At 41.9% G+C, this 14878-nt stretch overlaps 1 protein-coding gene across 1 annotated transcript in view; it reads right to left on the bottom strand.

Annotated features, from left to right (window-relative positions):
• Positions 1 to 14878, bottom strand: part of LOC139368328 (1-phosphatidylinositol 4,5-bisphosphate phosphodiesterase eta-2-like) — an 86625-nt gene that overhangs the window by 60726 nt on the left and 11021 nt on the right. Inside the window, exons 3-4 of the mRNA XM_071107086.1 lie at positions 9504 to 9747; positions 8432 to 8561 (exon numbers count right to left, since the gene is read on the bottom strand). Of these exons, the coding sequence (XP_070963187.1) occupies positions 8432 to 8561; positions 9504 to 9747 (374 nt within the window). The remainder of the gene's footprint in view (positions 1 to 8431; positions 8562 to 9503; positions 9748 to 14878) is intronic.

The raw sequence follows: 14878 nt of genomic DNA, 5'->3' as shown, positions 1-14878 counted from the left end.
GCTCATAGGCCCAGTGAATCGGAACCAATGAATGAGATGATAGTGAGTCAGAATGGAGGAGATGCTATCGGTGTGTGGAGCTCAAGGGACTTATAGAGGGGAGTGTGGAAGTAAGATAAGCCAGTGCTACGATCAGATTGACTGATTCAATAGGATCTACATTTACTGGAAAATTGCAAACATGGTCAGGCAAGGTGTTTTGTCTTTCTCTTTTTCCCGTTCCATTTAACATTGCCAGTGATGGTGAACTCAGAATATAAGTAACGATTTGCACCCAAACGGTAGCTGAGACATGAGAGCTAGTCTATGAGAGTTTCAAAGCTAACTGGAAAATTACAGCAATGCGACATTTATCCTGAGTGGCGCAGCGGTCTAAGGCACTGCATCGCAGTGCTACAGGCGTCCTCACAGACGCGGGTTCGATCCCGGGCTGTATCAACACCGGCCGTGATCGGGAGTCCCATTGTGCGGCGCCCAATTGACCCAGCGTCGTCCGGGTTAAGGGAGGGTTTGGCCGGGGTAGGCCGTCATTGTAAATAAGAATTTGTTCTTAACTGACTTGCCTAGTTAAATAAATACATTTAAAAAACATAACGCAGACTCTCTGGCATGACCGCCTATGACTTTGCACACAATGTTGTGATTTGACAAATGTACCAAAATCATGTGCTAACAAGCCAAGAACTCTGTATACTGTAATATATATTGAAAGAGGGTCACTAATGCTTATTGCAATTGATGCATGTGCGCTGGTTATTATCCTCCTACTGGGTCAAGTCAACAGAGAAAAGCACACACAGGTTCCTCCCAGGAGTAAATAGGTTAAGCCAGCAGACCAGTCCACTATCTCGTAAACACACTCCTGTCTGACACGCACGCACGTACTTACACACACACGTCCAGACTGGTCCCTGGTGCGTTTACCGTGTGTTACCATGTATTACACCAGAAGCCATCTGCGTCCCTGAGCACCATATGGGTGACCCCTCGGTGGGGCGCGAGGCTTAGCGCGCTTAGCTACGCCACAGGCTGGGGTAAAAGAACAGCCACGGCCACCAGCGCTAACAACACGTTAACACGATAACACAACGCTAACTTGCTAATCCTCGCAGGGTCATGCTGTCAAAGAACCCTCTGGCTTTACTAGGCTATGTCATGGCTGGGAGTTTGCAGCTAATAGCTTAACCCTCAGTAAAAAGTCATGTATCAAGGGTTATATTTCGTCTTTCCATGATCTTCTCACCACCACTTTTTAGGATGTTAGATTTTTATTAGGATCCCCATTAGCCAACGTCAATGGAGACAGCTAAGTCTTCTTGCGATCTGACACATACCTGAAAATACGTTACAGACAAAAATACTTCACAATTTGCATACATTTAAAACATTATCATAGACATTACAAGCTAGGTTTCCATCCAATTGGCGACATATTTTCATGTTAATACCTCAAATCAGCACAACAAAAAAAAATGCATGTTTTCCAACAAATTGCTTTGTTGCAGATACACTATATATACAAAAGTATGTGGACACCTCTTCAAATTAGTGGATTTAACTATTTCAACCACACCCGTAGATGACAGGTGTATAAAATCGAGGACACATTGGTAGTAGAATGGCCTTACTGAAGAGCTCGGTGACTTTCAAGGTGGCACCGTCATAGGATGCCACCTTTCCAACAAATCAGTTCGTCAAATTTCTGCCCTATTAGAGCTGCCCCGGTCAACTGTAAGTGCTGTTATTGTGAATTGTACAACGGTTGGGTCTAATCCTGAATGCTGATTGGTTAAAACTGCATTCCAGCCGGTGTCTATTCCACAAGTTCCCATCTGCTAAATATATGACGTTAAAATGGGTATTTACTCTGTTCCATCTGACTGAGCAATCCACTGTCTCATTAGCCCAGCTGGGCAATTTATAAACTTGATCTCCACTGTAAAGGGCACGTAGACATTATCTCACATTTCTCTTAGACTAACATTTAGTTGTTTTCAACAGCGGAGATTTAAACCTTGCTGTCTGTCTCTCTGACATTTGCAACATTGTTACAATATTCAAATTCAATCTCCAGCTGTCTCATAGTAATGAATGTGTCGAGACTCAGGATGAGACCGACAGGCAGGCAGCTTTTCTCAGCCATTCAAAATCATGAATCAGCATCATTTTTATACAAAGAATATACAAAAAAATATCAATAGCAAACTATTAAAATTAAATTTATCTAGTTTGCAGTCTTTCCAGCTTCAGTTTTAAGGGATTGTGTTGGCTAGCTCCTCTGAACAACAGTGTCCTGACAGGAGAGCACATTTTCTATGCCAGCTGAAATTGAGCATCATTAGCTCATTGTTATGGATGTATCCAACTAAATGTCACTAGAAAACAGCTTAAACAAATGCAGCTACTTTTGTTATTCTGTCTGCACTGTTTGAAGTGACTGCAAGTCTGATGTAGTTGGCTAGCTAGCAACAAGGGATAAGAACGTTGCCAGCCAGTATGGCAATAGAACATTTAGAACAAACAACTTGGTCGCGTCCATAGATACAGAACAAAAAGACTTAACTGGGTCGTGTCTCTGGCAACCGAACCGATAGAACGAACAACCAGCTGGCTTGGGTAGCAACCCTAGATTTGTATCGGGACTGTATCTTGTGGAAGGATGAAATAGTATGAATAAATTCATCAAAATAAAGTTGAATGAAAATATGTAAATCATTATTTTAATGTGTTGGTAACCCCCGTTGTATGAAAGTAATATATTGGCCAATATATTCTCCTAACACCAGCTTCTCTGGCATTATCACAAGTCTAGGAGCAACAACTGTTCAGCCGCAAAGTGGTAGGCCACTCAATCTCACAGAACAGGACTGCCGAGTGCTGAAGCACGTAGCCCGTAAAAATCATCCGTCCTCGGTTGCATCACTCAGTACCGAGTGCCAAACTGCCTCTGAATGTAACGTCAGCACAATAACTGTTAGTTGGGAGATTCATGAAATGGGTTTCCATGGCTGAGCAGCCGCACTGAAGCCTAAGTTCACCATGCGCAATGCCAAGCGTCAGCTAGAGTGGTGTAAAGCTCGCCACCATTGGACTCTGGAGCAGTGGAAATGCATTCTCTGGAGTGATGAATCACGCTTCACCATCTGGCAGTCCAATGGACAAAATGCAACAAAGCTCCTATGCAAAGCCCTCACTCTGTCACTCAGAAACTTCCAGTGTCTGCCTGCAAGCTGAAAATCTTTGCCTGTGCGTGTTTAGGCTACCTGCCCCTCCATAGCACAGGCTACTGTACTGACATTACAAGCTTGATTCAGAAGATAGAGAGAGTTTTTAATTAGCTAAAGAAGAATGGATTAACTTTTTCAATGCTACACTGAACAAAAATATAAACACAACATGTAAAGTGTTGGTCCAATGTTTCATGAGATTAAAACAAATAAATACGCACAAAAATTATATTTCTCTAAAATGTTTTGTAAAAATATGTTTCAATCCCTGTTTGTGAGAATTTATCGTTTGCCAAGATAATCTATCCCCCTTACAGGTGTGGCATATCAAGAAGCTAATTAAACAGCATGATCATTACACAGGTACACATTGTGCTGGGGACAATAAAAGGCCACTCCAAAATTAGCCGTTTTGACACACAACAAGTGTGTTTTGAGGGAGTGTAAAATTGTCACGTTGACTGAAAGAATGTCAACCAGAGCTGTTGCCAGACAATTTAATGCAAATGTCTCTACCATAAGCTGACTCCAACATCGTTTTAGAGAATATGGCAGTACATCCAAGCCGGCCTCGCAACCGGAGACCACGTGTATGGCGTTGTGTGGGCGAGCAGTTTGCTGATGTCAATGTTGTAAACAGAGTGCCCCATGGTGGCGGTGGGGCTATGGTATGGGCAGGCATAAGCTACAGACATAGAACAATTGCATTTTATCGATGGCCATTTGAATGCACAGAGATACCATGATGAGATCCTGAGGCCCATTAAAGTGCCGTTCATCTGCCGCCATCACCTCATGTTTCAGTATGATAATGCATGGCCCCATGTCACAAGGATCTGTACACAATTCCTGGGAGCTGAAAATGTCCCAGTTCTTCCATGGCCTGCATACTCACCAGGACATGTCACCAAATGAGCACGTTTGGGATGCTCTGGGCCAACGTGTATGACAAAGTGTACCAGTTCCTGCCAATATCCAGCAACTTCACACAGCCATTGAATGGGACAACATTCCACAGGCCACAATCAACAGCCTGATTAACTCTATGCGAAGGAGATGTGTTGGGCTGCATGAGGCACATTGTGGTCACACCAGATTTTTAAGGTATCTGTGACCAACAGATGCATATCTGTAGTACAAGTCATGTGGAATCCATAGATTATGGCCTAATTTATTTATTTAAATTGACTGATTTCCTTAGATGAACTGTAACTCAGTAAAATCTTTGAAATTGTTGCATGTTGCGTTTATAATACTATAAGCATAGTTATCATGTTTCACGTTGGATTTATTAACTACAAAAAGGTAAGACATGTTTTTAATTCTGGTGCCACTCTGCACACACAAGCTTGTTCGCTAGCTAGCTCAAGCTTGTTCGCTAGCTAGCTCAAAGGATATTTAAACGTTCCTCCATAGAAGCCTCCTCCTAGGTATAATTCTATGGAACTAATTCATATAATGCATGTCATAACAAGATGCCCAGTGCTTCAAGCCTCTCTCACTCTTTCCCTAGCTGCAAATTTTCACTTAGGCTACACTTGTCTGTCCACCACGCATGTAAACAAATAGCTTGCCTGCTCTATCCGCACTGATTGGTGAAGTAATTGACTTAGCCAAATCTAAAAAACTTGACTTCACTGGTTAAAAAAAGGAACAGAAAGGAACGATATATACCAGTACTTTTTGGGGGTTGGAACCGGTTCAGGACTTTACTATGTCATTGTAAATAATAATGTGTTCTTAACTGATTGCCTAGTTAAATAAAGGTTAAATAAAAAATTAAATAAACAATATTCAATGTGTTTTTTTCACCCACCTACACCTAGGTGCCCTTTTTGTGTTGCATTGGAAAACCTGTGTTTGAAATTCACTGCTCGACTGGGGGACCTTAGAGATAATTGTATGGATGGGGTACAGAGATGAGGTAGTCATTCAAAAATCATGTTAAACACTATTATTTACTACTGAACTTATTTAGAGACTTGCCATAAGAAAGGGGTTGAATTCTTGACTCAAGACATGCCAGCTTTTCATTTTTGTAAAAGAAAATCCACTTTGATATTATAGAGTATTGTGTGTAGGCCAGTGACAACATCTCAATTTAAAATTCAGGCAGTAACACAGCAAAATGTGCAAAAGGTCAAGGGGTGTGAATACTTTCTGAAGGCATTGTACAGTATATGTAAATTGTTCATACAGACTTTTTGACAGCACAATGACACCCACCCTGTATTCAAAGGCATGCTGTGTCTCAACCGGCGGCGGGCACAACACAAACACCTCGGATGATGTAGAATAGGTTTGAAGCTACAACATACGCACAAATGTAAAACATAAGAGTTTATGCGTTTTAAGATAATTGAAGGTAAAAAAATGATTTTTTATTGCACTTTTTTTTTTAAAGAAATTATAAAATAGTTTGACAACCCTGTTTGTAAGCTTTAAAATTATATCAAACCAAACCGTTGATCTTTTCCAGGGTTTTCCAGTGATGGCGCAGCAGTCTAAGGCACTGCATCGTGGCCGGGAGTCCCATAGGATGGAGGACAATTGGCCCAGCTTCGTCCAGGTTAGGGGAGGGTTTGGCCGGGGGTGGGGCTTTACTTTACTTGGGTCATCGAGCTCTAGAAACTCCTTGTGGAACTCCTTCTGCAGGCTGACCCCGGTCGCCTGTTCAACTGTGTTTCCTCCGACACATGCGGTGCGGCTGGCTTCCGGGTTAATCTGGCGGGTGTTAAGGAGAGCAGTTAGGTGGGTCATGTTCCGGAGGACGCATGACTCCACCTTCGCTTCTCCCGTGCCCGTTGGAGTGTTGCAGCGATTAGATCGAAATTGCGGAGAAAAGGAGAGTAAAACACACAAAATATTGGGGCTTTCAGGACAACTTCTACCATGGCAAATATGTATGGTAAGTTTTGCTCAAATCAAAAGGGGTGTGGTTAAAAAGTGATTGAAGGGCCTCCCGAGTGGCGCAGTGGTCTAAGACACTGCATCGCAGTGCTAGATGTGCCACTAGAGATCCGCAGCCGGCCGCGACCTGGGAACCCACGGGCACAGCGTTGTCCGGGTTAGGGGAGGGTTTGGCCTTGTCCCATCGTGCTCTAGCGACTCCTGTGGTGGACCGGGCGCATGCACGCTAACACGGTCGCCAGGTGTACGGTGCTTCCTCCAACACCTGGCGGAGGAAACGGCTGGCTTCCGGGTTAAGTGGGGACTGTGTCAAGAAGCAGTGCAGCTTGGCTGGATCGTGTCTCGAAGGACCTACAGCTCTCGACCTTAGCCTCTAGCGAGTCCGTACGGGGGTTGCAGCAATGGGACAAGACTGTAACTACCAATTGAATACCATGAAATTGGAGAGAAAAAGGGAGACAAATTAAATAATAAAACAAATTTAAAAAGTGACTGAAATCAAATGGAACGACACAATTGCCTTTCCTGTAATACAGTTTCCTGTGACAAATCTGTCTGAAATGTCACAACCATCATGATGACACATCCCCATTACCACTGAGTGAGTAATTCGAAATGGGTTTGGAAAAGGTCAAGTGTGAATGCGTACTTTTGCGACATTCTTGACTGAAGTTGGTGAATGAACTCAATTTAAAGTTGTGAAGTAATCAAGACGTGAAAGCCACAGACCTATCTATTCACCATGACTGGGTCATTTAGAAAAAGTGCCTCGTCATTTCTAAACCATACAGGGAGAATAGGCATTCACACACAAACTGAGCCGAGATATCTAAGAAATCAAAGGTAGTTGTCGTTTGCTTAGGCTTTATGGTTTCAATTAATGAAGCATATTGGAAACAAAGGGGCCGTCCTCTTTCATGAGATAAAGACTCACTAAATATTATCTCAGAAATGAAAGTGCATCTCTGGTTTTGTACTTACTGTTTCAAAATATCCACAAAATCAAGTCAAATTGTATTTGTCACATGCGCCGAATACAACACCTTACAGTGAAATGCTTACTTTGAAGCCCTTAACCAACAATGCAGTTTTGAGAAAAAAGTGTTAAGAAAGTATTTACCAAAATACATACATGTAGAATCAATTGTTTTGATCGATACTATGTGTGTAGAATCAATTGTTTTGATTGAATCTACGTGTGTAGAATCAATTGCTTTGATCGGGGCGGCACACAATTGGCCCCGCGTCATCCGGGTTTGGCCGGGGTAGGCCGTCATTGTAAATAAGAATTTGTTCTTAACTGACTTGCCTAGTTAAATAAAATAAAAAAATCTGTTGACATTGTTCGCGTCCTGATTGGCACCCTATTCCCTATGTAGTGCTTAGGGCTCTGGTCAAAAGTAGAGCACTATATATTTTTTTAAATGTTTAATTTCACCTTTATTTAACCAGGTAGGCCAGTTGAGAACAAGTTCTCATTTACAACTGCAACCTGGCCAAGATAAAGCAAAGCAGTGCGGCAAAAACAATAACACAGAGTTCCACATAAACAAACGTACAGTCAATAACACAAAATAAAAATAGAATGTACAGTGTGTGCAAATGCAGAAGAGTAGGCAATAAATAGGCCATAGAGGCAAAATAATTACAATTTAGCATTAATACTGGAGTGATAGATGAGCAGATGATGATGTGCAAGTAGAGATACTGGAGTGAAAAAGAGCAAGAGGGAAAGTAATAATATGGGGATGAGGTGTGCTATTTACAGATTGGCTGTGTACAGGTACAGTGGTCGGTAATCTGCTCAGACAGCTGATGCTTAAAACTAGTGAGGGAGATATAAGACTCCAGCTTTTGCAGTTCGTTCCAGTCATTGGCAGCAGAGAACTGGAAGGAAAGGCTGCCAAAGGAAGTATTGGCTTTGGGTATGACCAGTGCAATATACCCGCTGGAGCGTGTGCCAGGGGCACGTGTTGCTAGGGTGACCAGTGAGCTGAGATAAGGCGGGGCTTTACCTAGCAAAGACTTATAGATGAAATAGGGTGCCATTTGGGACCAACTCCATTGACAGACTTGTCTGTAAGATTGTTTGACTGCTCATTATTTAGAGAGTAGTGCGTCCCTACCACAACAAACCAATGAGACACACACAAATTGGTAAAAAAAAAGGCCACTAAGCAGCCCTGTTGTCACTGATAACACTTCTCTCCCTCTCATTTTGAGATGATCTTTGTAATTCAGTGCTATTAAAGCTCCATTATTATTATTAACATAAAACTACGACTGTAGTGTACCTTGAACATCTGCTTGACTTTCTGGCGGGGTAGGTTGACGTTGAGTTTGTGGAGGAGCTGCAGGACCTCGCTGATGCTCAGGCTGCCATCGCCGTTCTTATCCGCCTCCGCAAATGTCTGCTTCAGCCACGTACCAATCAAGCAGGTGTTGAGGATGGATAACACACATGTAAGCACAAACACAGACACGGGTACTTGCCTGTTTAAACGCAGTCTTGGTGTTCTATTAACTATCCACAGGTGTTCACATCGATTGATTGATTTATTGATTGATCAATCAATTAATAAAGTATAATCTGCAACAAATAGTTGACAGCTAGGGTGGTTCAGAATATTTAGAGAAGGTAGCCCTAAGCTGAATTGCGGTTCAGACCCCAAACCGTTCTGAAACAAGCAAAACCTTTTGATCTCTCACACAGCTCTCACTCTCCGCAGCCGAGTCTAATTTTAGCGCAAACCGTCTGTGTGCGTCTCTGATCAAGACGATGTGATAGGTGCCTCCGGCAGCCTTCACCTGCCCTTCTTTTATCAGCACATCAGCCTTGCTGACATGCCAGCACGGAAGACTGTGTGTGTGTCAGTATGTGTGTGGGGAGAGAGAAGGAACTTCAGTGTGCGTGTCAGTCTGCATGTGGGGAGAGAGAAGGAACTTCAGTGTGTGTGTCAGTCTGCGTGTGGGGAGAGAGAAGGAACGTCAGTGTGCGTGTCAGTCTGCGTGTGGGGAGAGAGAAGGAACGTCAGTGTGCGTGTCAGTCTGCGTGTGTGTGAGTGTGTGTGTCAGTCTGCGTTATTACTTATCCACACTCAGAATCATCTTAACCAAGTATTGAAAAGTCCTCACCAAAAATGGTATTTCAATTCTTCTCCTGACCTGCACTGACTGAATAGAAATGTCATTGACCTGTGGGTCCTATTTATTAGGCAACGGAAGAAAACTAGCTAAACCTGTCCAATTACAAATGCTAATGCAAAACATTTTGCTAGTGTGCACTAATGAATGAGACCCGGCTGTCCAGTTACTAAACCCATTCCCAGAGACAGCCTAACATGCCCATTGCCCCGGTAAGGATATTGATCACGGGTGCGTTGCCTCTTGGCCAGGCTGTCCTCGTCGCTGATGCCCGCCACCAGGTACTTGAGGCCGGTGATCCAGGTACGCGCCTCCTCGCCTGTGCTGGACACTAGATCCAGGGACTCCAAGCGCTCGCCATAATACAGGCTGAAACAGCAGTTGGGGTCGAAGCTGCCCTCAGAGTAGCGCTGGAAGATCTCAGACTGCTTACCCTCGCACACCTCTCGGATGGAGTCGATGGAGACTGGATAGAGCGAGGGCGAGAGGGAGGGAGAGAGATAGGAAATAAAGGTTAGTTCACCATCACTCTGAAAAGCTGACTGTTGACTGTGAATTTGGGACCTTACATGAATGACCCTTTTCACACCATCATGCCAACCCGAACCATACTGTTTTTTTGCTTAGTTATTTCCCTTTCAAAAATTGTCCTTTTCAGCACCTAAAAAATGCATAACCAGGTCCATTTCATTTAGCCCAGCTCAGTAGCGTGAAAAATCCACATGTTAAAAGAGGAACTATTCAAGGGAAACCTGAGGCACTTCCAATGTAGACCATTAAAACTTAATAAAGAATCAGGAAAAGTCACTCGATGAAGCAAATCCATTTATAACCCTCATATTCATATTGAGTTTATTCCATTGGGCGGGATGGGATTTATTTCCCCCCCCGTCTGACGTATAACGAGGCTGAAACGGCAGCGGCGGCTAAATTGTTGAGGTACAGGGAGGGATGGAAACTTAACTCCGAAGTCTGAATTAAGAAGCCTAGGCAATATGATACAGAAAAAACACACACAAAAAAACTCTACCGGGCACAGAATTAGCATGCTGTGCCCGGAGAGCTACGTTATTAAGATGAAACACTAATGGCATGATAATTATATTTTACAGGAAGAAATTGCCTTGAGATGTTCAATAACATTTAGAACATTTTTTCCCAAACGGATTTTATAATGGTATCTACAGTTGAAGTCGGAAGTTTTTCACAATTCCTGACATTTAATCCTAGTAAAAATACCCTGTCTTAGGTCAGTTAGGATCACCGCTTTATTTTAAGAATGTGAAATGTCAGAATAATAGAAGAGAGAATTATTTATTTCAGCTTTTATTTCTTTCATCACATTCCCAGTGGGTCAGAAGTTCACATACACTCAATTAGTATTTGGTAGTATTGCCTTTAAATTGTTTAACTTGGGTCAAACGTTTTTGCCCGCACATGCTTTTTCAGTTCTGCCCACAAATTTTCTATAGGATTGAGGTCAGGGCTTATGATGGCCACTCCAAGACATTTGTGGAGTGGTTGAAAAACGAGTTTTAATGACTCTAACCTAAGCGTATGTAAACTTCCGAATTCAACTGTATGTGGTGGCCATTTTGAGTTTACCTCAAGCCCACTCAATGTTTTGAGACAGAAAAGGTGAGAAGTGTATGCTATCATGTTGGCCTGTTTTCGGGAAGATTGACTCAGTAACCTGTTGGGATGATCACCTAATTTGGGAGCTAATAAAATATATTCTGGCTGGTTTTGAGGTTGAGCTCTTTCTATGTCATTATTTTATATACCAGCCCCTTGGGTCGTGGAGCTGTTGAACATGCATAATTCCCATGAAAATAACAACTTGATAACCTAGAGGCCATCCAACCTGAGCAAAACAATTCATTCCCATACAGTTAGTTCAAAAGCCTTTGTGCCTTTGATTAATGCTTGGAGGAGGTCCAGCCAATACGCTTTGATGGTTTATATGTTTATAAGTCCACAAAAAAAACACAAAACATAACAAGGGCAATCCCACAAATTTAAAAAGAACTATATACAAAACAAAACAATACAACAAATCTATATATAATAATAATAAAAAAATATGTGTGTGTGTGTCCCGTCACAGTCCCTGCTGTTCCATGAGATGATGTTTAATCCCTTTTTAAAGGTCATTTTGCTTGAGTACTTGGAGATGGAAGGGAGTGAGCTTCTTCAATAACAATGTATGATCAATAACATCAAGGGCTGCACTGAAATCTAATACAGCCCCAACTATCATCTTTTATCAATTTATTTTAAGAAATCATCTGTCATCTGAGGCAGTGCAGTACAAGTTGAGTGCCCTTCTCTATATGCATGTTGAAAGTCCGTAGTTAATTTGTTCTCAGAAAAATAGTATTGTATTTGGTCAATTCTCTCCATCAGTTTACTAAGAGCAGGCAGCAAAACGGATTGGGCGGCTGTTAGAGCCAGCAAAGGGTGTTTTAGGATTTTTAGGGTGTGAAATTACTTTGGCTTCCTTCCATGCCTGTGGACACCCACACTCCTTTGGGGGGGGGGGGGGGGGGGCATGTTTATATAAATGAAACTCACCAACAAAAACAATAAACAGCAAACAGCAAATGAGACTTAACGACAGGAGTGCTCACAGGCACTACATAAAAACAAGATCCCACAAACTAAAGGTGGGGAAAAGGCTGTCTAAGTATGATCCCCTATCAGAGACAACGATAGACAGCTGCCTCTGATTGGGAACTATACCATGCCAACAAAGAAATAGAAAAACTAGAATGCCCACCCAAATCACACCCCGAACTAACCAAATAGAGACATCAAGGTTGTCTGTACCTGGTGGCTTATCATTCTTATCATTTATTGATTAAAAGTTTTTCAACCTCTCCCACACTAACTTGACCAAATTCAAAACAGCAGTCCTTCTCTTTCATTATGCTTTATACAAAAATATGATGATTCACTCCCTGTTCAATGTTGTCATTTCACTTCCTAGTTTTTCCACTACTAGTGAAATAGTCATTGAAATAAATTGGCAATATCGAAAGGTTTTGTTATAAATGACCCATCATCTTCAATGAACGATGGAGATGAATTGGGTTTTCTGCCCATTAAATAATTTAAGGTACTCAAAACTATTTTCCCACTGTGTTTTATGTCATTTATCTTGGTTTGATAATATAGTTTCTTATTTTTCTTAAGTTTAGTCAAAACATTTCTCAATTTACAGTATGCCAACCAATCAGCTGAGCAGCCTGACTTGTTTGTCACCTCTTTTGCATAATTTCTTTGAACCATAAATTTTTTTCATTCATCATCAATCCAAAAGGGCTTTAACACTTCTCACAGTTAATTTCTTAACAAATACTTCCTGTTGGCATTCTCTCAACCAGCTTCATGAGGTAGTCACCTGGAATGCATTTCCATCCATGTGCCATGTTAAAAGTTAATTTGTGGAATTTCTTTCTTTCTTAATGTGTTTGAGCCAATCAGTTGTGTTGTGACAAGGTAGGGGTGGTATACAGAGGATAGCCATTTTTGGTAAAATACCAAGTTCATATCATGGAAAGAACAGCTAAAATAAGCAATGAGAAATGACAGTACATCATTACTTGAAGACATGAAGGTCAGTCAATCTGGAACATTTCAAGAACTTCAAAAGTTTTTTCAGGTGCAATTGCAAAAATAATCAAGCGCTATGATGAAACTGGCTCTCATGAGGACCGCCACAGGAAAGAAAGACACAGAGTTACCTCTTCTGCAGAGGATACGTTCATTAGTTACCAGCCTCAGAAATTGCAGCCCAAATAAATGCTTCACTTCACAGAGTTCAAGTAAGAGACACATCTCAACATGTGTGAATCTGGCCGTCATGGTCAAATTGCTGCAAAGAAACCACTACTAAAGGACACTAACAAGAAAAAGAGACTTGACTGGGCCAAGAAACACGGGCAATGGACATTAGACCGGTGGAAATCTGTCTTTTGGTCTGATGTGTCCAAATTTGAGATTTTTGGTTCCAAACGCTGTGTCCTTTTGAGATGCTGAGTAGGTGAATGGATGCTCTCCGCATGTGTGTTTCCCAATGTGAAGCATGAAGGAGGAGGTGTGATGGTGTAGGGGTGCTTTGCTGTTGGCACTGTCTGTGATTTATTTAGAATTCAAGGCGCACTTAACAGCATGGCTACCACAGCATTCTGCAGAGATACACCATCCCATCTGGTTTGCGCTTATTGGGGCTATAATTTGTTTTTCAACCGGACAATGACCCAACACACCTCCAGGCTGTGTAAGGGCTATTTGACGAAGAAGGAGAGTGATGGAATGCTGGATCAATCCCCCAATCTCAACCCAATTGAGATGGTTTGGAATGAGTTGGACCACAGTTGGAAAAGCAGCCAACAAGTGCTCAGCATATGTGGGAACTCCTTCAAGTCTGTTGGAAAAGCATTCCAGGTGAAGGGTGGAGCCTAAAATATAAAATATTTATTGATTTGTTTAACACCTTTTTGGTTACTACATGATTCCATGTGTGTTATATCATAGTTTTGACGTCTTCACTATTATTCTACAATGTAGAAAATAGTAAAAAATAAAGGAAAACCCTTGAATGAGTAAGTGTGGCCAAACTATTGACTGGTACTGTATATCGTAACACTTCCATCATAAGCACTTCTGTCTTTTCTGTAGATGTTATATCCTTGTATTGCTACTGCTGTATCAAAGGAATTGTCTAAGAAAGTTTCTCGATGAAACTCACTTAGATAATGGTAATTGATGAATCTATTAATATACTAATACAATTATGTTTGTGGATGCATTTCTGTTAAAAAACACAGAGCATCATTATAGGAGAGGAGTGATCTATACAATCTAAAAAACCTACAGTACTCCATATTTTCAAATAGAAAAATAAATACAGAAAAATTCTATACACATGCATGCACACAGGTACAGTATGCATCTCAGGTCACACAGAAGCCTCCCAGTTGAATGGAAACCTGAAACCAATTTGACTGGAGATTGTCAACACACAGAAGATGACATGTCAAAGGTGAAGCCGGCACGCTGAATAACAACAGCGCATGGTGCTTGTGTGCTCCCGGGTGGAGAGGGGAAAAAAAGCACGAAGGGATCCCTGAATAAGGCCTGTTCATAAATAATGCAGAGGTGTACAGTTATCTGGGGCCGGGAATGTGATCGTGGGCCTCTCAAGAACCATCTTTCAAAAAAATATATATATATATGCTGCTGTAGGGTCAGTGTGCTGTCATGTGGCCTGCTGTCTTTTAGTTTATTGTTGACATGATTGTTGTTGCTGCATGAAAACAACAACAACCTCTACCTTTCTCACCCAGCTGTCTCGACTCCCCACCACCAAAACTGCCCCGGCAAGGCAGGGTCGTGTGCATCACAATAGACTTGTCCAATAAGAAATGCTGATTTTGCTTTCCGTCGCATAGCCTGAGACTGTGTTCATTAGGGTATCTCCCAATCCGATCCCATGTGACAAAATTGAAGATTCCGGGGTTCTTATTCTAATTTCCTTTCCTGCTCCATTCGTTTCTCTGGAGGTCCCTGCGTTCTGCCTTTCCTGGCTCAAT

The sequence above is a fragment of the Oncorhynchus clarkii genome, chromosome 16, assembly GCF_045791955.1.
Source record: "Oncorhynchus clarkii lewisi isolate Uvic-CL-2024 chromosome 16, UVic_Ocla_1.0, whole genome shotgun sequence".
Classification (NCBI taxonomy): Eukaryota; Metazoa; Chordata; class Actinopteri; order Salmoniformes; family Salmonidae; genus Oncorhynchus; species Oncorhynchus clarkii.
Note: the sequence above shows the minus strand (reverse complement) of the source record. Positions and strands in the feature narration are given on the sequence as shown.